An 18,459-nucleotide genomic window follows, 5' to 3' on the forward strand; every position below is an offset into this window, starting at 1 on the left:
TTCCCTGTTAGCTAGCATGATATAATTGATATTATCAGAAACCTTGCGACTCCTCTTTCATCTCAAAATGTCATTGCTTGTATTTGGGCAAAGCCTGGGTTGCCTAATCGGATTAAAGATGTAAGACCTTGTACAGGGTCCGATAGCATTTTAAGGATTAAGTACAGTGTTGGTGACTCCTGCCCTGTTTCTGAGGAGAATGGCACATTCTACACAATCACGCAGAGCAGCACTTTTCGATGCCATACTGGGATCTGAAAGGATTAACACAAAATACATTCCTCAACATCAGCTGATAAAAAAAAAAGTGGTTTAAAATGTGTTTAGTCACAACAGAGGACACAACACTTTCTTTAAATAGAAGGTCGGTGAGAGGATCCAGGTTGAGCAAGGTATTCTCAGTCCTGGGATCTGATACTAGGTGTATTCACACAAGGTTGTTCCTCTTGTGTAACACATCTGCTTCACACCAGGAAACACGGCCTGTGAAAGTGTCTGAAGCACAGACTTAGCGGTGAGTCAGTAGGCTAACCAATGGCCAGCCAACCTGTGCTGACAATAAAAGTAATTACAGTAAACCTGGAAGGAATTTCACATAGAGCCTACTAGTTGCACTGATTTGCCCCGAGGGCGTGGAGGACTACCTGATAGCATGAACATGCATGCACAGTAATCCCAGACACACACATACATATGACAGAGCCACACCTTATTGCAAACCACATCAAATAAAAAGTAGAAAGAACACAAAAAGTGCTTGCATGGAGTCAAAAAACAGACAGTTATGTCCTATCAGTGTAGCCAAGCGACACTTACACTCCTAATGTCTATGCAAATCTTGTCCTCTTATCTGACATGCATACAGTCACAGCAGTGGCTCCCATGTGGCCCCTACAGGAGTCCTTGAGGGGGGCTTCAAGGGACCTTCCAGCAAAATGAGGATTCATTTAAGTCCACTGCTACTTCCACAAGTCAGCTCAGCGAGGTTAAGTCCAAGAATGACTGGTATGCTCATTGAACTCTTGGCTCTTTTCCACTTTTCCTCACCACCTATTATGGACAGTTATACAAGTAATTTCGTACTGCAACCAAATGTCTTCGCTAGGACAACAAGGAGTATCTTGTACTCTGTAATAAACGAAAAGAACATTTTAGAAAGCCAGCTGAGCTTCAGTGTCCATACACACCAAGTACCAACAACAACAAATAACTTCCCAACTTCAGAAAGCGCTTTCCCTGAAGTTTGCTCGGGAGTTCACTCGGTAAGCTTTCCACTCGCACAGCACGCGCCGCTACATGTTAAAACTTACCGACTCCGTACTTCTCTTTTTTAGTAGGAATCCAACGGGTCATTGCGGGGGAGGATGTAAAGTTCTCTGAATAAATAAATTACTATATACAATTGCTAAACGGGGACGGGCGGTGCACTCCTGCTCGTCCTGGGCTCTACAGTTCCGCCATCATGACTTGTAAACGGGGAGGGGAGAGGAGGGCGCACACGGCCGGGAGAAGAGAATAGGCGTGAACCATGAAGCTTTCCCAAACTACCCCCTCAACAACAACAACACAAGTCCACACTTCACACTCATTCCACCCGGGGTTAGTCTGCAGCCACCTCGTGCATGAAGCTGTTTTAGCCCTAGACATCAATCAGTCCATATTCTGTAACCATTCCTCATAAATCTTCAAATGAACTCAAATTGAATTGAGGGAAATTATAATGAGACTGACCTGTCTGTCCCTCGTTTTGCTTCAAGGACTCCTGATGGTGTCGGCGCTCCACTTTTAGAACCACTGGCTGGCACACAGTTGGACAATCTAGAGAAGAAAGTAATTAATTAAAACTAGAGTTATAAATCACTGATGTGTCATAAATAAGTTATCACCAGGTTATTGTTTTTTAATTTAAAACTAGATTGAATTGCAAACTCCATGCTGCTGCTCACATTTACAAGTTTAAAGGGGACAGGTTTGTATTCTGGGTGAGGCATACATGGACTAGACCTTGGACATAATAATCATATACATCAGGCTATATTTGCAGTTATTGTGCAGACTATAATTGTGCAGAAAAGCTAATGGAAGTATGAACAAAACAATTGTGAACTTCAAGGAGGCTATTGAATTACATTTAAATGTCATTTTGACACGGACTGTACATCACAGATGACGCCCAACGCCCTCCTTCGCTGCACAGTGAAGTAATTTACAGCTGCTGGCTGAGATCTGGTAGTCCACTTAGCCACACCATGCGTGTGTGTGTGTGTGTGTGTGTGTGTGTGTGTGTGTGTGTGTGTGTGTGTGTGTTTCTGCTGCCACTGGTCAGCCAAATGGTGCTGTCAATAATGTTCAGCCATCCAATGCTTTTGTTGTTCCCTGTGGCATTGTGATGTCCATCCCCCCCCCCCCCTCTCCATCTATTTTGATGTAGGTGCTTTGAAACACAGCTTGTGGTGAATTCATACCAACACAATACAACACGGTCTAAAAGCTATTATTGAATCTTGTTTTTGCAAGTATGCAACTGCAAAAATAGTATTGTGAGAGGCGTTTATCTGGCCATAATATAATCAAAAACTAAACATATATGCCTTTATATAATAACATTTTTAGAATTTTCACCACATAATACTAAAGTGAAGTTACACAGATGCATAAATATGTGATTTTGTCCAGTTGTGCATTTTGTCTCAGGTGTTTGTTTAACTAACCTTACGCAGCTACAGGACTCAAACACGTTGACTGAGCTCACCCTGAAAATCAGTTACTATAAATGTATTTTGCAGCTATATGTAGAATTTCGTGCTTGAGCTGTTACACATGATTATTGTGACCTATTTCTGTGTGAGCTGTAGGTGCCTGCTGAGTAGGATATAAGAATTCATTGTAAGGGGGCTTCAAATCAGCTCGTGCCCTTTTTAACCGTCCGTTCTCTTCATTCCTTTGGCAAAACTCTCTCACACTTCTTATCAAATGTTAAGAGTTGCTTTTGGGCTATTAAAAGTTTAAAACAATCAAATCTGCAAAAAGGAATACAATATTGCCATCCCCTGACTGCTCTGTGCTATTGCATATAATAGACTGCAACATCTTAAGAATGTGATGCATTTTGTTTTGGTGTGGCGTTTCTAATATTTGCTTCTCTGTAACTGTAATCTAACTTTCCCAGCCACAGAATCTAGAAGAGAAATCCTTAAACTCAGACGGTGTGCAGGTCCGAGAGTGTCTTAGTGCGTGCATGCCTCGCATTAATGTGTGTGACGGTTTGACAAGCAGAGTTGAACTCTAGAGTTCACCCGGAGTTGAATGCTCCACAAGCAATAGAAGTAGACAGGCGGAGTCTTCACGGGAGATTCTCACTTCCCCTCATCTTCTAATCTAGATCAGATGCTGTTACGTCTCAGACATCCTTCTATTAAAACTCCCTGACAAGGTGAATCATCGTATTAATGCTGGTAAAAAACACAACAACCAAAAAAGCTGATCATGTTCAGATGTGCGAGGTAAATGGAAACAGGTGAACATGTGGATACAGACCCACAACAGCTGAACTTAAAGACTCTCACTTTTGTTCTGCATGAACATGAACAAGTGTTGTTGTGGGAGTGGGCTGGAGTTATTGCAGATAAAAATAGAGATGAAGCTACTGTCTGTTTACTTTGCCTCAGGGCTTTTCAGTGTGTCACCCAACAGACACATTATGAATGAACATTTAGCGTGACAGACAGCTGAAATAATAATACATTTGCTCCATATTTACCATCTACCTTCCTACACTCTGGAGCATTTCATTAGTTTTATGTGTGTTACATGCTTGAGTGCACAAGCCTGTGTTCACTTTTATGAGATGCACAAAGATGAAGCACGTCAAGCATGCATATGTATGAAATGTATTATTTGAATAAAGCTTGACCTGATTTGACTCCGCTGTTATTCATCGGGGGACATTATGAAACTCTGTGAAACTGTGATTTCTATGATGTAAGGAACAGCTTCAAAGACTTCTGCGTTGTAGGGCTCTTAACACTGGTCGTAGCATCCCCCACTGAGGTGTTCAATTCCTGAGACCAAAGCAGACAAAAAAGCCTAATGGATTTATGGGTGTTCTGCCAGGACTGCGTGACGCCAGAGGCAAATTGGGCCTCAGCATCCACCTGGCTGTCTGGCAACAGAATCAGGTAAAAGCCGCGGCGGTCCTGGAATGCTGAGCAGATAGGTCAATGCACTATCCGGGCACAAGGGCTCCACATCCTGGGGACAAACGTTGATTTGCAGACTTTTAGTGCGAGTATATCCAAACTTTTCTGCTTTTACTGTTATATAAAAGACATGTTTTGAGGGCTTGCTGCATGATGTCAGATCCTGTATGTGCGTCACCGTGGTCACCGTGTGTTAATGGTGCAGGCTGTCAATATCTTTCTGGACTATAATTGGCACCTGCATGAATTACTGTGCATTCATCTTTAGATGTGAAAAAGATACAGGTTGGCCTGATAAAGTGTTATTTTTCACAGAAAGGTCTCACTTGCAGAAGTACAGACCTGACAGCAGGAAATACTTAGTGCTAATGCATGTGATCATAGAAGCAGGCTTCTGCAGGTAACTCAGGTTAAACACATTCATATCTACAAGTCTAACATCTCATTTTGAGGTTGTGATGCATGAGCAAGGATGTGCCCTGAAGCTCCCACATTTGTCTCCATCTGACTCAGTGATGCATCCTTTGTACCCCTGTAGTGCACACATAAGGCCATCTGAAGCTATGTCTACACCAAGAGAAGCGAGAGTCTATTTTTAGAGCAAGAGAGACACATTTTAAAATGAAATAGTCTCAGTCAGCTGTCTTCCAGGCCAATGTGAAGGCTCCTTCGACAGAGCCTTTTAATTAGGTGATTCTCCGAGATCAGCAGAGGGAGCCACAATTCTTATCTAAGACTTCCTTTTCTTCGTGGAGACAAAGCCGTCTGACGACTAAAAAGGCAGACTGCAGCGTGACCGCCCTCACTGTCTGGACCGAGGCCTCTGAGAGGAGTGCGCACACCCACCCAACGTTTTAAAAACATACTCTCAAGGTGAAAGTATAATCTTTCCAAACACGTGGAGAGCATTTCCTCTGGTTTGTGATTCCCCCACAGTGTTCATTAAAAGATAGAAATATATGTGTTTCTACTGCAGGTGTCTCCTTCGACCTGGGTTTACTAAAGAGCAGCATTTCACCTCAGCATCAATTAAGTTGTAAACTTAAAGGTTGTCATTTGAGTGCAAAAGCAAGCAGTGTTGCTGCTTCTCTGGTTTGCAGATTAGATTTACAAAACAAACAATCAATGTATTCTTTATCTTCCGGAAATGTAATATGTATGTTTTGTTGTTGGGGAAAGCGGATATTATGTTAAACCCTAGGAGCAGGTGAAGGTCAAGAAGTCAGTTTCCGTACCTGACAATGAACAAATGTAACATAAGTTTTAGGTGTAGTGATTTAATGAGTGTAATATACTATTAGGAATGTGTTATTGGCTGATTGAAGTTCCCTGATGTGTTATAACACTCCTCACTATAGAAACACAGAGACTTTTATGTTGAAACCCGTGTCTTTTTGAGTAATACTGATACTTTATTTTACAGCTGACATCTCCTGCTCTACCTTCAGCTCTTTGTTTTTCATCAAAGCTTTGCCGGTGTGGGAGGTCTCAGTGGGCCTCCGTGATGGTTCTGCCTCCCCTGACATCGTGTGTGCCCACAAGAAGGAGAGGGAGTTCTATGATTTATATACCAGTCGGTCCACATCCTAGATATGACAGATGAAACGGAGTGAAACTCAATTTCTGAAAGATGAAATGTTATATAAATGGTACAGCTTTGCTTTGATATGCTATGTTTACTGTGGATCTGTGTCCCAGCATGACCTGACACACACACACACACGCACACACACACACACACACTTGCAAGCCGCCAAGAGCTGCATAATGTGACACAAGTGATACATATGAGCGCCTGAGGGAGTATCCATATATCCTGCAGGTGGTTTACTGTATCTATTGTGCAGAGCCCTGTCACTACTTCAGTATTCTGTCTGCAGGGGGGGTTGTGTATTAAAATACAGCCAACAGTATATCACCAGTGTACTCTCAATCAATAAAAAAACATTTACAGTATTGCTAACTGTTTGAGTGGTGAATAGTGTGAGTACGCTGAGCCAAATTCGTTGCAAAGTAGAATTTCTAGTCAATTAAATTGAGTGCTCCCTGGTCTTACAGGGGGCAACAGAAGGAGGAGGATTAATGTAGTTTAGCTGAGGGTGGAGTAAACTGAGGACAAGGAGGGTGGAGCGGCAGGATAAGAGATTGCACACACTCTGAGGCAGTGCTTTGACACGTGCAAGATCGGCCAGAACACGTCGAAAAAGAAGTTATGTGTTAATTTTTAAGATGATGCAATATTTCAAAGTGTACTTCATCAAACAGAAGCTCTCACTTCTGTGTGTGTGTGTGTGTGTGTGTTTGTGTAAATGTGTGTGAGAAGAGAAGAGTGTGTGTTTGGGGTTCATTTGTGTGATAGGGATTGCATCTCTGCAGATGCCTAAAGGAAGACTGTGGTCTCTCCACCTCTTCGCTGGGTAAAGAACCGTCTGTCCTCTGTCAAGGTTTCGTGCAGCGAGATAAGATATGCTTTTGCGTCTCCACTTTCTCTACCTCCCCGATTCCTCCTCAACCTCTCTTTCCCTAATGAAATAATGAAATTACTCCCCCTCCCTCCCCCCTCTCTCTCACTCTCTTATTGTCCTGCGTGAGTTGACACTTGGCCAGATTCTTTGGTGCAGTAGACTTGCTGACTCATAAAGGTTTCAGTGCGCCCTGATTTATGGACAGTGATGTGGATGAGGTTGAGGCAGCAGGAAAAACACCGCTGTCAGCTCACTGATCACACAGAGACTGTGGGCACATCAGGGCAGAGACGACCTGCTGACTTCAGATAAAGACACAAATGTTTGTTTTTCATATATACTATACTTTTGTTTAGCCAAGTCAAGAGAAATCTCATGAGGCTTTATTGGGTTTGTTGTTCAAAAGGTTATTTCTTTCCTGCATGTCCAAGTCAAAGCTTGGCTTTTGTGTCTTTTGCTGAAAGGATCTAACACAACCCAGACTGAACTGCTTACTTTGCTGGAGCCCTTCCAGTTAATTGTGAATTGGATTATCCCGATGGATAGAACCGAGCGAGGGCTCTTTGGCTGCCATCTATGTACATTATCCATTAACCTCCATTAACATTCTGGTGGGAGAGGAACATTCAGAATGAAATTAGCAGGTAGAACGAGCCTTGCTTGTGAAAGTGAGTCACAGAGCTTGGCCATTGAATATAATATTCTGCGAATGTGTTTATTAGTGCTAAATAACATTTGATCTGACACGTCATTGTAACTGTTCATGTTTATAAGTACAAATAAAAAAGCCCGGGGGCCAGCTCTGGGTTGACAAGGCTTCAAGGCTTTATTGGAGTTCAACGCAGCACATCATGGATTTAAAGCACTCGGTGAGGACTGTGAAGTAAGGCATAAACTGGGTGTTGCACATACAGACAGTCTTACAGGCATGTACAGGTGAAAGTAAAGCACACAGGTGTTTGCAGCCAAATCTCCTCACAGCAGAACTTGTACTCCGGACCAGCCACACCCCGTCCTCACCAGTTTATTGATTAGCTTTTATTGTTTCATTTCTTTGCTGGTACAGTTTGCGCACATGCTGTTGGCCACAAGTTGATAATACAGAGAATTTGTTCAGCAACACGTTTTCTTCTGATTTCAAGAGATTTTCATTTGGTTTGAATTTAAACTTTTTCTTCTGTTGTTTTTCCATTTTTCTCTTCGGGCTCCACCTCCTCGTCATCCTCCTTCTCAGCCTCTTCCTCTTTCTGCTCAGCGTCCTCCTCTTCTTGAGGTGGGGTCGCCTCTCCACCTTCCTCCTTATCTTCTTTTTCTCCCTCCTCTGCCTCACCCTCTTCATTTTCTAAACCATGTTAGTTTGGGAAACAAAGTTAGAATGAATTTACTACTACACACGTATGAAATAAACAGAATTACCACACAAACCTGCTCCATCTGCTTCTTCCTCCCCCTCTTCTCCCTGATCCTCCTCTTCTTCCTCCTTCTCTTCCTCTTCCACCTGCTCTTCCTCCTCCTCTTGAGGAGGGCTGGCCTCCGCCCGCTGTGCTTGGCTTGCGGATATTGTCTCCTCTGCGGGCAGTGATGAAGTATAGAAGCGGGAGCTCAGCATGTATGGAGCTGCAGAGCTCAGATGAGACTGCATTGAGAACTGTGTTCTTCCGTAGGAGGGAGCAGCGTACATGGCTGGGGAGAAAACGTTGAAGGACCCCGGGCCCGCCACATTGAAGCGGTTCTCTTCTCCTTCAAGGAGCTTCCTAACAGAGTAAGACAAACATCGCATTAATATGAATGAGATGCTGAATTATTGATGCCATTCATTTAAATTCCATGTACAGAATACAAAACACTGGAAAGTGTATCACTTACCTGTAGGCTGCAATCTCAATATCCAGGGCCATCTTCACGTTCAAGAGGTCCTGATAATCTTTCAAGTAGCGAGCCATGTCATTCTTGTTCGCCCTCAACTCATCCTCCAGTTGACTAATTGAATCCTGCAAAGAGAAGATACAGTTGTGTTAGTGGCACATGAAGTTCTGGATGCAGATGTGTCTCAGTTCATGTGGTATTATTGCATGCTCTATAACTGGTCAGACTCATCTCAATTGGCAAAATACAAATATATGTTTTATCATAGAAAGGATATTTTCAGCCCTGTTACTTTATGTCAGTTTATTTCTGTCACTCACCTGCAGCGCAGAGATCTCAGCACTCTGTTTCTCCTCGACATCCTGAAGTTGGTTTTCCAGAGCTTGATTCATCTCACGGCAGGCATCAATCTCCAGCGTCCTAGATTTGAGCAGCCGGCGGTACTCTGCAGCCTCATCTTTGGCATTACGTGCACTCTCGGTTTTTCGGGAAGTGCCTACTGTCATCACATTCACCTTGTCACAGAACCATTCTTCGGCTGATTGAAGGTTGCGATGGGCCAGCTTCTCATACTGGACTCGGATGTCACGGAGAGCTGCAGACAGATCAGGCTTGGTGACCTCCATCTCCACTGACACCTGAGCGCTTAACTGTATTTGGGCCTGTAGCTCTGCAATCTCACTCTCGCAGAGGCGCTTCAGGAAGGTCAGCTCATCCAGCAGGGTCCCAACCCTTTTGTCGAGCTCAGCCTGGACCAGTGCAGCTTCATCTGCTCCCTTCCTGGCATCCATGAGTCTGCCCTCTGATTCCTCTCTGCCGAGCACTTCTTCCTCATAGCGCTTTTGCAGGTTACTAAACACGTCCTCCATCTCATCCCTGTGGTCCTGGGCTGCTTGCTTCTCATGGTGGGCCTGCTCCACAGCAGCACGGAGCTGACGCATCTCATGCTCATACAGGCCCCGGAGGTTGGATGGCTCCGTCTGCCTCTGCCTGAGCAGCAGGAGTTCAGTCTCCAGCAACTTGTTCTGCTGCTCCAGTTCATGGACCCTCTCAATGAAGCTCACAAAGCGGTCATTCAGGTCCTGCAGCTCGGCCTTCTCCTGGGTCCTTAATACTTTAAACTCAGAGCTGACCTGGGCTGCTTGTTCAATGCGAAGCTCAATGGCAGCTGCAGACACTGGAGCAGAAAGCACGGAGGAGTAGCTGGAAACAGCTTGGGCGTGGGTTGGATAACTTCTGCGTGAAGATGCATAGGAAGTTATTGGGGCAGAGTGGCTGGAGTAGGCAGACCTAGATCCTATTCCTCCTCCAGCTCCATATCCTGCACTGTGCACAACTACCCTCCTCTTGTAAGTAGAAGGGAGGTAATGGTCAAAGCCGGTGGAAGTCATGACTTGAGAAACGGGCCGCTCTATGTCTAGGAATGTAGCTGGGTTGACTGCATGGTGAATCTGCATTACACTGGCTTTTATAGAGCCAGTAATGACTGTGACGTAAGCTATTTTTTTGTGCAGGCATGCTGACAGAAGGAATTGATAATGGTGCCAGCTATTCAGTCTCAGCCAAGGGGTGGGGTGAGGATGGAGGAGACGGGTATAGGCGGTGGAGCAACAACGGACTGCAACAGACAGGGTCACTGAGGACAAAACAGTACACTGTTACGCCTAAAATCTGCAGAAGTTGTTAAAATTTGCCACCATAAATCCTGACAAAGACAGATTGTATCTGTCATGTAACTAAACTCCTGAAATACTGCCTGATGGAAGACGGGAGAAAAAACACCTTTTTTTAAACATGACAGTGCTTTGCACCATTTTGCATCATCTGCCTGCTGTGTTAGAATTCATGTTAATAAAAGTATTATAATGATCTAAGTATCACAATTAAATGTCACAGTAAGCTAATGTAAAGCAAATCAGCTAAAGATCAGGCAGTTTGGTCCACTTTGATTAAAAGAATACCAGCCTCAATCCTTTCTGGTTATAAAATAAAAGTTTGCCCTCTAGTGCTTGTCTAGTGTATACCTCCCCGATTATTCTAGAAACTATAGGTCGTGTCCTGCTGTAGCAACAGTGCAGGCTATTGAATATGTTGTTGCATGATTGAAATTTGAAATAAAGAAAGACTATTGTTAACAGGTTTAGTTTATCAGAGGGAAACGTTTATCTTTCTGAACAGATTGGTTTGTGCTGCAGAAAACACCCTTGAAGTGAAAACTGTCCTTTTTCTATATTGGCAATAGAGTCTGCTGATTTGATCACGTGTTGCACTTGAATAACCTTGACATTATGCGGTAAGGTAGCTTTCCATTATTTAAAAATATATTTAAAAAATAAACATAGGCTCATGTATCTACTTGACAGGTTTGAAAACTTGTTTTCAGAATTGCCAAATGCACAGGTGAAAGAAATTAAATTAATAGTCTAATTTTGTCTATATAATTTCTAATTTTTTTCCAAATAGCAATTAGTCATTTAAAAGCATTTACCTTTGTGGTAAATTAAATTTCAGTGCTGTTTGTATTGATGGCGTGGTTTCACTCAATATCCTAAAATATGATTGGTCACACAAATGCACCACAGCGTATTGACCAATGAACGACGACTTAACTAATTGGCGGCTAGAAAATGTAATGCTGTGACGCAAACGTACGTAACGTTAACAACAACAAAGGATGGAGAATAAATGAAGTTTCAAACTAGCTTTGTGCCTCACGTCCACTTATGACCGTAGTGTATTATTATTTTTTACAGTTACAGTTCAGCTGTAGTATTAGCAACATGCAGTTAAAACGGGAATGAACGGTAAGTCGGCCAGCTTTGCAAGTGATGGTCACCCGGCGAAGCACTAGCTAACGTTAGCTCAGATAATGTGTCTGCTAATATCAGTTAGCTGAGACAATAATGCTAGCTGTTAGCTAGTATAATGTGCTAGCCCGTTAGGAAACTATATGTGTGTGTTATTCATTAGTGAAGCTTTATAATTGCTCATGACAAACTGCATCAATGCCCCACCGCAGAGCTAAGCTAACCATGCTAATGTTTGAGTTACATTTTGGTAAGGTTAGCTAGCCGGTCCTAAGCCCCTCTCGATTAGCAATTGTGTCAAGTGATAACCGTTGACTTCAGAAGTTTTCCTCGCTCTTCTCTAGAGTTGGAGTTTATATTTTGTCTCAAAAACACTAAATACTACACAAACTGAATGAATGATAAAGAGGCTTTCGACTAGTATTAGTGAATGTAAGTCTTTGTAGGTGCTTTTTCACGTGATATTACATTTTCTTGCTGAATTGTTGTCTTGCCTGCTTTTTATTTCCTCTCTTTGTTCGGTTTCCATGCATCTCTATAGATCCAATCAAAAGCAACAAACCGTGAAGGTAGAAGGTCTGCTTGCCACATATTACAATGGTAAGGTTGTCAAGTATTTGGTGCATCCTCGGTATCTGTTTAGTATCAATACACGTTGTGATTGTGCAGACTATTCTGCTCTAGCTCCCCTTCCTGAGTCATACATCTGCTTGCTAAAAGGGTGTGTGGTCTTTGTCTATGTTGTTCTTTACAGATACGCATAGCAGCACTGAATGCTGCTTCAGCAGCTGCAGATGAGTCTCAAGACCCTTTGAGAAGTAACAAGAGTCGGACAAAAGAGGCTCAGGTACAGACTGGGTGCAGATGAATCAGCAAGATTAGGTCTACCCGCTGACGCAGACGCTTTCTTCTCTCTAGGTCTAAATAGGTTGTCTGATTTTTCTTCTATTTCTGTCTGCAGGAAGCCGAGGCATTTGCTTTATATCACAAAGCTTTAGATCTGCAAAAACATGACAAGTTTGAGGAGTCTGCCAAGGCCTATCATGAGCTTCTCAAAACTCCACTGCTCAAAGAGGTAAAATACCACTCAGTATATAGTCCTGTCACGGCCGTCGTGCTTCACATAATCACAGCAATATCACTTGTTTTGGTGCAGACCGGATTCTGCATGATATCCAGAAATGGCTGGGATTTATGATGTGAAAGAACTTAACATGATTCACATTTGTAACACTGATCAGTATTCATAGGTAAGACATTTCACACATTGCAGCAGTCCTTTGCGTTTTAAGTTCCCTGAACACATGCGTACTAATTTAAGCAACCGGTTGTGAAATCACTAGTTTGGTACTCGGTGAGACTGTTGGAGGTATTCATTTATTATAATTTTTACTATTGTTAAGGAAATGTCTTGCTTTTTGTGCAAAGTATTACACTATTTTTCTTTTTTAGGCCATGCCCTCAGATGATCAGAAAGTGGGTCTCAAGCATCCCGGACTGATGTTGAAATATTCTACTTTTAAAAACTTGGCTACTATGTCTGCATTGCGGGACGACCTGGAGACCGCTATGGAGTTTTATTTGGAGGTAAAACAAAAGAATAGTGCCAGTTAAATGCTTTATTATTAATTATCATTCTTGGCTTTGTGCAACTTAAAGGCTTAATTTCATTGCACATGGACAACAGTGGTGAGTGTTCATACCATATTGTATGCTTTGTTCTTTTCTTAGGCAGTTATTTTGGATTCCACTGATGTGAACATGTGGTACAAAATTGGTCAGGTGGCTGTGCGACTGGTGCGCGTTCCACTTGCACGACATGCCTTTGAGGAGGGATTGCACTGTAACCCAGACCACTGGCCCTGCCTGGACAACCTCATAACTATTCTCTACACACTCAGTGACTACACCTGTATGTATTACATCATCATAAGCTCTATGCGCTGTGTCCTCTCTCATTACCAATGCAAGAGCTCAAGTATCTAAAGAAAAGTAACTGTTACATACATTTTCCCAGGCTGTTTGTACTTCATCGCCAAAGCCCTAGAGAGGGATCATTGCTACACTAAAGGCCTGGTGTTGAAGGAGAAAATCTTTGAGGAACAGCCCTGTCTGAAGAGGGACACGATGCAGATGTTCATGAAATGGTGAAGCCAGCTCACTGTTGATTCCTCCATCTGTTTGGACTGTGCTCCAGCTGCAGCTCTATACTTACTCATCACTAACAAACCTCTGTGCTGTGCTGTGGGTCATTTGCAGTGATATATCTATTCACTATGTGGAAGTGGAGATGGAGGAATGCAAATCCATTGTGGAGGAGGCAGTGGAGCTACGGAAGCGCAGACGGGCTCTCTCTCACTGTGAACCAAAACCTGACCTTGTCCTGATTCAGCCCATCCGCTGCCTCTCGTAAGTGCTGTGCTGCCCTGTCGGTCAATAGTTTTGTTTTTACAGTCTGGGTGGTTTAGTCTGAATTTGCGTGTTGCACATTGCGAAAGACTGCGATATTGCACTCAGGGGTTTGTTGAAAGAGAGTATGGGTAGAAAACAGATCTTTTAAAATTAGCTTTCATTCTTTCTTTCAATTCAACAAGAAATGTGTTGTGTTTAGCAGGATACTGAAAACAGCAGCTCATGTTACACTTTAATATCTGTTCATTTATCCCAAGTAACAACTTTATATCCTGCAGTCCTAATTTGTTATGTCTTTTTTGAGGACTCTTATACTTTACTCAAATTCTTGGTTGAGCTCCACTGACATTGAATTATTTGTTATCTGGCCTCAATTTTTGCGAACCTTTTTCTCCTGATGGTTGTAATATCTGGTTTTGCTCAGAGTTGTGAATCAGTGACATCTTCTTCTTCTTCTTCTTCTTCTTCTTCTTCTTCTTCTTCTTTTAAGACAATTTGAGCTAATATTAACAAACTGTTGTTGTTGTATCGCAGATGGCAGCATGTGGGTGAAAGCCTTCTTGCGATGTACAGACATCAGACCACATGTGAGCCACCACGCCCGAGTCTTGGTCGGAAAATTGAATTGTCAGAATACCGTGACCCAAACTTCCTCCAGAACCTCCCCCAACCCAGCAGCCCAGTCAGTATGGCCCAGACCACCGTGCTGAGCAGCAGCCCCAGCTCATCCCTGCCGCCAATACCCCTCCCTGAGCCGGCAGTGCTGCCCATACCCAGCACTCAACCTCAAATTACCCCCGCCCAGACCACCGTGGAGGTCACCACTTCTGCTCCCCCTGTCGGTTAGTTGCCTATAAAGAAAACCTTTTCTTTACCTGCCTATGTATGATAATAAATAATGAATAGCTTTTTGTCCTGCTGTATGTTCACAGTGACAACGATGGACGTTTCACTGACGGATAAAGTGAAGAAACCTCCGAAAAGGAAACGCGTGGTAGTGGAAGATAGTGGGGAGACCGCCAAGCGACGCTCGGCACGTGTTCGAAACACAAAATGCAAGAAGGAGGAGAAGATTGATTTTCAGGAACTGCTTTTTAAATACCTTCCTTCCGAGGTATCTCACCCGAAACCTAATAAACTATACATATTCACATCGCTCCTTATAGTTCAGTTGACAAACTGTTGTGCTGGTTTGTCTTTAGGTTAAAGAAGTTTGATCCGGATAACGATGATGGGAGTCTGAGTAATCTTGAGACGCAGTGTGACGGGAAGGAGGACATGCAGCCTCTACACGGGAGTGTACCTGCTGAATCGGCCGAATACATGGAAGCTGGTATGTGGTGCATTGTGGGTGGATATGTCAATACACTGACTGTTGTACCATGTTGCTGTTTCTGTCATACTTACAAACTGCATTCCTCCTGCAGAACAACAGGATGTCCACAACTTCCTGCTCAATAACATGACCAATGGTGGTATTCTGGACGTGATGATGCGCTACCTGAAAGCAGTGGGTCAGAAGTTCACGGTGGAGTGGCCTCGAGGGCTGACTGCTGTGGTACTGGAGGTCCATCAGACCTGGAGGAAGCACAGCAGCGGCCTTCCTAACCCTCTGCTTCGGGACTGCAGCAACCAACACATCCGGGTAAATGAGAAGAAAAGTGTGTGTGTGTGTGTGTGTGTGTGTGTGTGTGTGTGTGTGTGTGTGTGTGTGTGTGTGTGTGTGTGTGTGTGTGTGTGTGTGTGTGTGTGTGTGTGTGTGTGTGTGTGTGTGTGTGTGTGTGTGTGTGTGTGTGTGTGTGTGTGTGTGTGTGTGTGTGTGAGACTATAGTTTCTCAACAATATAGGCCTCTAATGTTGCCGCCACAATAACTGTCTATATCTGCTACATGTACAGGACATGTTGGCGATGAGCTTAGCGTGTATGGAGTTGCAGTTGGAGCAATGGTTACACAACAAAGGGAAGACTGGTAAGTACCTGTGGGCTAACCTCATCACTTCAGATTAGAGCTTAGGCAAAACATGGTTGATTGATTGATTACAGTTCTGTGCTGCAGTATTGATGAGCTACGGTATGTAGCCCAGAGGGGTGCTACAGTGTCTGTTTTCTTCTAGTTATATGTATTTATGTCACATCTCAAGCACTGCTGACTCAATTCTGACCAAGCATTACATTGTTTTTGAGCGATTGGCCTAAAGGGGGCACTGCAATTACAGTTTTAAACACGGTGACATACATGATTTGCTAAACATTGGAAAGTCATTTGTAGGGAACAACATGCTTCATACTTGGCTTGTTGTATTTCTTTCTTTGTCTAGTGTCTCCAAGAAGAAGCAGCGTTGGTCCCGGCAGTGATGCAGCTGACTCAGAATTCCCTGGGCAGCACTTCCAGAGTGATTTGTTTCTTCTGGCTTTGGGTTCATCCCAAAGAGACCTGTTCGAGGATGACTGGCTGGATGTCATGGTGCGTGTCTACTGGCTCAAGGCACGATACTTGGCCCTGCAGGTGAAGTCTATATTTTGTTGCTTGTTTTTGCTCCTTTCCCCTTAGCTCAGCCAGATGTGACTTTTAAGTCTGTCTTTCTTGTCTTTGGTCAGGGAGACATGGAGTTGGCCCTGGAGAGCTATGATTTCTGTGTAGGTCTGTTGCAGAGCAAACCAAAGACCCCCGAAGGGAAACATTACACCATCAGCCTGCCTAACCTACGTGTAGATGCAGCGATCTCTGTGGAGGAGGTCAGTGCGCTGGCTGCCTATTTATCTTGTAGTTTATTTTAAAAATAAAACTTCCTGAATGTTTTCATGAGCTATGAAAAGAAAATGTATAAAATCCACACTTTGAGATACTCGTAAAGAATGTGTGATTTACTAAGTAGCCAAAGTTATTCTCTTGATTGTTCCTTTTATTTTTAGTATAATAGTAAATTGTAAGTCCTTTTGAAGAGCTTGTAGCTGTTTTGACTGGTTTTCTTGCGTTCCTTTATCCCCATGGGCAGATTGACAAGAGGCTGAAGTCTCTGGAGCGTTGTCAGTCTTTGGAGGAGATCCAGCGTCTCTTTGAGGCTGCAGATTTTGATTCTGTTGTGCGCCTGCTGCAGCCCACTCTTAATTATGGCAGCAGGAGTAAACCTCTGGAGTTCGTGAGCTCGGCACCAGAGCGGCCTGCTCAGCTGATGCTCCTGCAGGTCAGATATGCTACATCAATATCGATTGAACCTAGACGTCTTTTGAAATGTGTGATGGTTGACACTTTTTCGCTGAACTTGAACTCTCTGTGCTAGAACTCGCTGTTGAAGCTGCAGGACTACCAGCAGTGTTTGGAGTACAGCGAGCTGGCTCTGAATGAAGCTCTGCAGCAGCTCAACTCTGCGCCTAACAACTCTTCCCCTAGCAAGGAGGAGTGGGTCAGTACTATTGGAAAGTTGCTGGATGGCACTGAAGTCTGCTTCGTCAAAGACTCAGAGATCCTAAGCCGTGTCCCCCACTTCTCTAGTATGGCTCGACTGGCAAACAATCTAATTCAGGTTAGAAGGGAGCCAAATACAGCACGTTATACTGACACTATGATAAGAAACTGACCAGCCTCTGGAATTTCAATTTGTTGTTTTTGTGTTTCAGCTGATTGATCTAAGCATGAACATGTCCGACGACCCCAAGGAGCCTTATTTCTTCTCGGTTCTGCCTTGGATTATCCTGTATCGCATTATAAAACATGAGGAGGCTGCTTTTAACTGCATGCTTCGACAGCATATGTCTGTAGGGAATGATGCAGGTTTGTTGTTTTCTTGTTTTTAAATGCCTTCAGTTTTCCCTCGGTAGTTGTTACAGCGAGTGACCTTTTCAAGTCTCATTTTCAGATGAGTCAGGCACTCCCATGCTGCCCTCCTCCCTGATGCTTCTCAACACAGCCCATGAGTATCTCGGCCGTCGCTCCTTGTGCTGCAACTCAGACGGCGCACTCCTCAAGTTCTATGTAAGTTTGTTTGTAGACTTAGATGTATATGTAGATATGTGAATGCACAGCTTGCATATATGGCTTTTAATTTGTGTTTCTGCTTGTAAGTATTTACATAAACCAACTTGTAGACTGTGTGTGACTGAAATACATTAGTATGGACCCGTTTGACAGCTTTATTCTTATGTTTGATGTAGGTTCAAGTTTTGAAAAAAGAGGTCGCAGCGTCTTCCAGCAACGACTCTCATCCCTACAAAGAAGAGCTGGAGATGGCCCTGGAGCAGTGCCTCTTCTGCCTGTATGCCTACCCCAGTAAGAAGAGCAAGGCCCGCTACCTTGAGGACCATTCATCTCCACAGGTCACTCAGATGCTTCTATTAGTCTCTCTGATCTTACCTTTTTGATTTTAATATATAATAATGTGTTTCGTGGACCTGCTGCTCAGAAGTTCATCAATTTATTTACATAATACAAAAGTCAATCACAGCGTCGTTTGCCATTTTTAAACCAATTTATTATGTAATTTTAAATGTAAAACAAAAAAACTCCAAATGTGTCTGAGCTGCTATTTAGATCAGAGCCTAATGGTGTTAAAGAGGCGGTGCAATAGTGAAGAGGTGGTGAAAATCACTCTAGGCTTTGACTAATTGGTATGATTTTTCACATGTTTTGGCAAATGTTTGAGTTTAGAGATGCCAATGATGCAACCATGTTCCCTCGTCGACCCTCAACATATAGAGTCTGATTCATTAAT

The 18,459-nt window shown here is 43.4% G+C and overlaps 3 protein-coding genes across 3 annotated transcripts in view; 1 reads left to right on the forward strand and 2 right to left on the reverse strand.

Moving 5' to 3' along the window:
- dock5 (dedicator of cytokinesis 5) overlaps positions 1 to 1,506 on the reverse strand; it is a 33,522-nt gene extending 32,016 nt beyond the window's left edge. The window contains exon 1 of the mRNA XM_029438940.1: positions 1,311 to 1,506. Coding sequence (XP_029294800.1) covers positions 1,311 to 1,353 — 43 coding nt within the window. The 5' untranslated portion in view covers positions 1,354 to 1,506. The remainder of the gene's footprint in view (positions 1 to 1,310) is intronic.
- A 5,958-nt stretch (positions 1,507 to 7,464) lies between these two features.
- Positions 7,465 to 9,947, reverse strand: neflb (neurofilament light chain b). The gene is made up of 4 exons (XM_029438967.1): positions 8,851 to 9,947; positions 8,531 to 8,655; positions 8,090 to 8,418; positions 7,465 to 8,006 (listed from the first exon to the last, which is right to left on the reverse strand). The coding sequence occupies exons 1-4, from the start codon at positions 9,919 to 9,921 to the stop codon at positions 7,828 to 7,830; spliced, it is 1,704 nt and encodes a 567-aa protein (XP_029294827.1). The 5' UTR covers positions 9,922 to 9,947; the 3' UTR covers positions 7,465 to 7,827.
- Positions 9,948 to 11,170: 1,223 nt separating this feature from the next.
- cabin1 (calcineurin binding protein 1) overlaps positions 11,171 to 18,459 on the forward strand; it is a 38,769-nt gene continuing 31,480 nt past the window's right edge. The window contains 20 exon segments of the mRNA XM_029438939.1: positions 11,171 to 11,334; positions 11,879 to 11,937; positions 12,092 to 12,184; positions 12,299 to 12,412; positions 12,790 to 12,924; positions 13,069 to 13,249; positions 13,355 to 13,484; positions 13,597 to 13,746; positions 14,284 to 14,591; positions 14,682 to 14,860; positions 14,950 to 15,082; positions 15,177 to 15,394; positions 15,647 to 15,719; positions 16,069 to 16,256; positions 16,349 to 16,486; positions 16,747 to 16,935; positions 17,032 to 17,274; positions 17,369 to 17,522; positions 17,608 to 17,723; positions 17,903 to 18,064. Of these exon segments, the coding sequence (XP_029294799.1) occupies positions 11,935 to 11,937; positions 12,092 to 12,184; positions 12,299 to 12,412; positions 12,790 to 12,924; positions 13,069 to 13,249; positions 13,355 to 13,484; positions 13,597 to 13,746; positions 14,284 to 14,591; positions 14,682 to 14,860; positions 14,950 to 15,082; positions 15,177 to 15,394; positions 15,647 to 15,719; positions 16,069 to 16,256; positions 16,349 to 16,486; positions 16,747 to 16,935; positions 17,032 to 17,274; positions 17,369 to 17,522; positions 17,608 to 17,723; positions 17,903 to 18,064 (2,907 nt within the window). The 5' untranslated portion in view covers positions 11,171 to 11,334; positions 11,879 to 11,934.

Source organism: Cottoperca gobio, chromosome 9 (genome assembly GCF_900634415.1).
Source record: "Cottoperca gobio chromosome 9, fCotGob3.1, whole genome shotgun sequence".
NCBI classification, from domain to species: domain Eukaryota; kingdom Metazoa; phylum Chordata; class Actinopteri; order Perciformes; family Bovichtidae; genus Cottoperca; species Cottoperca gobio.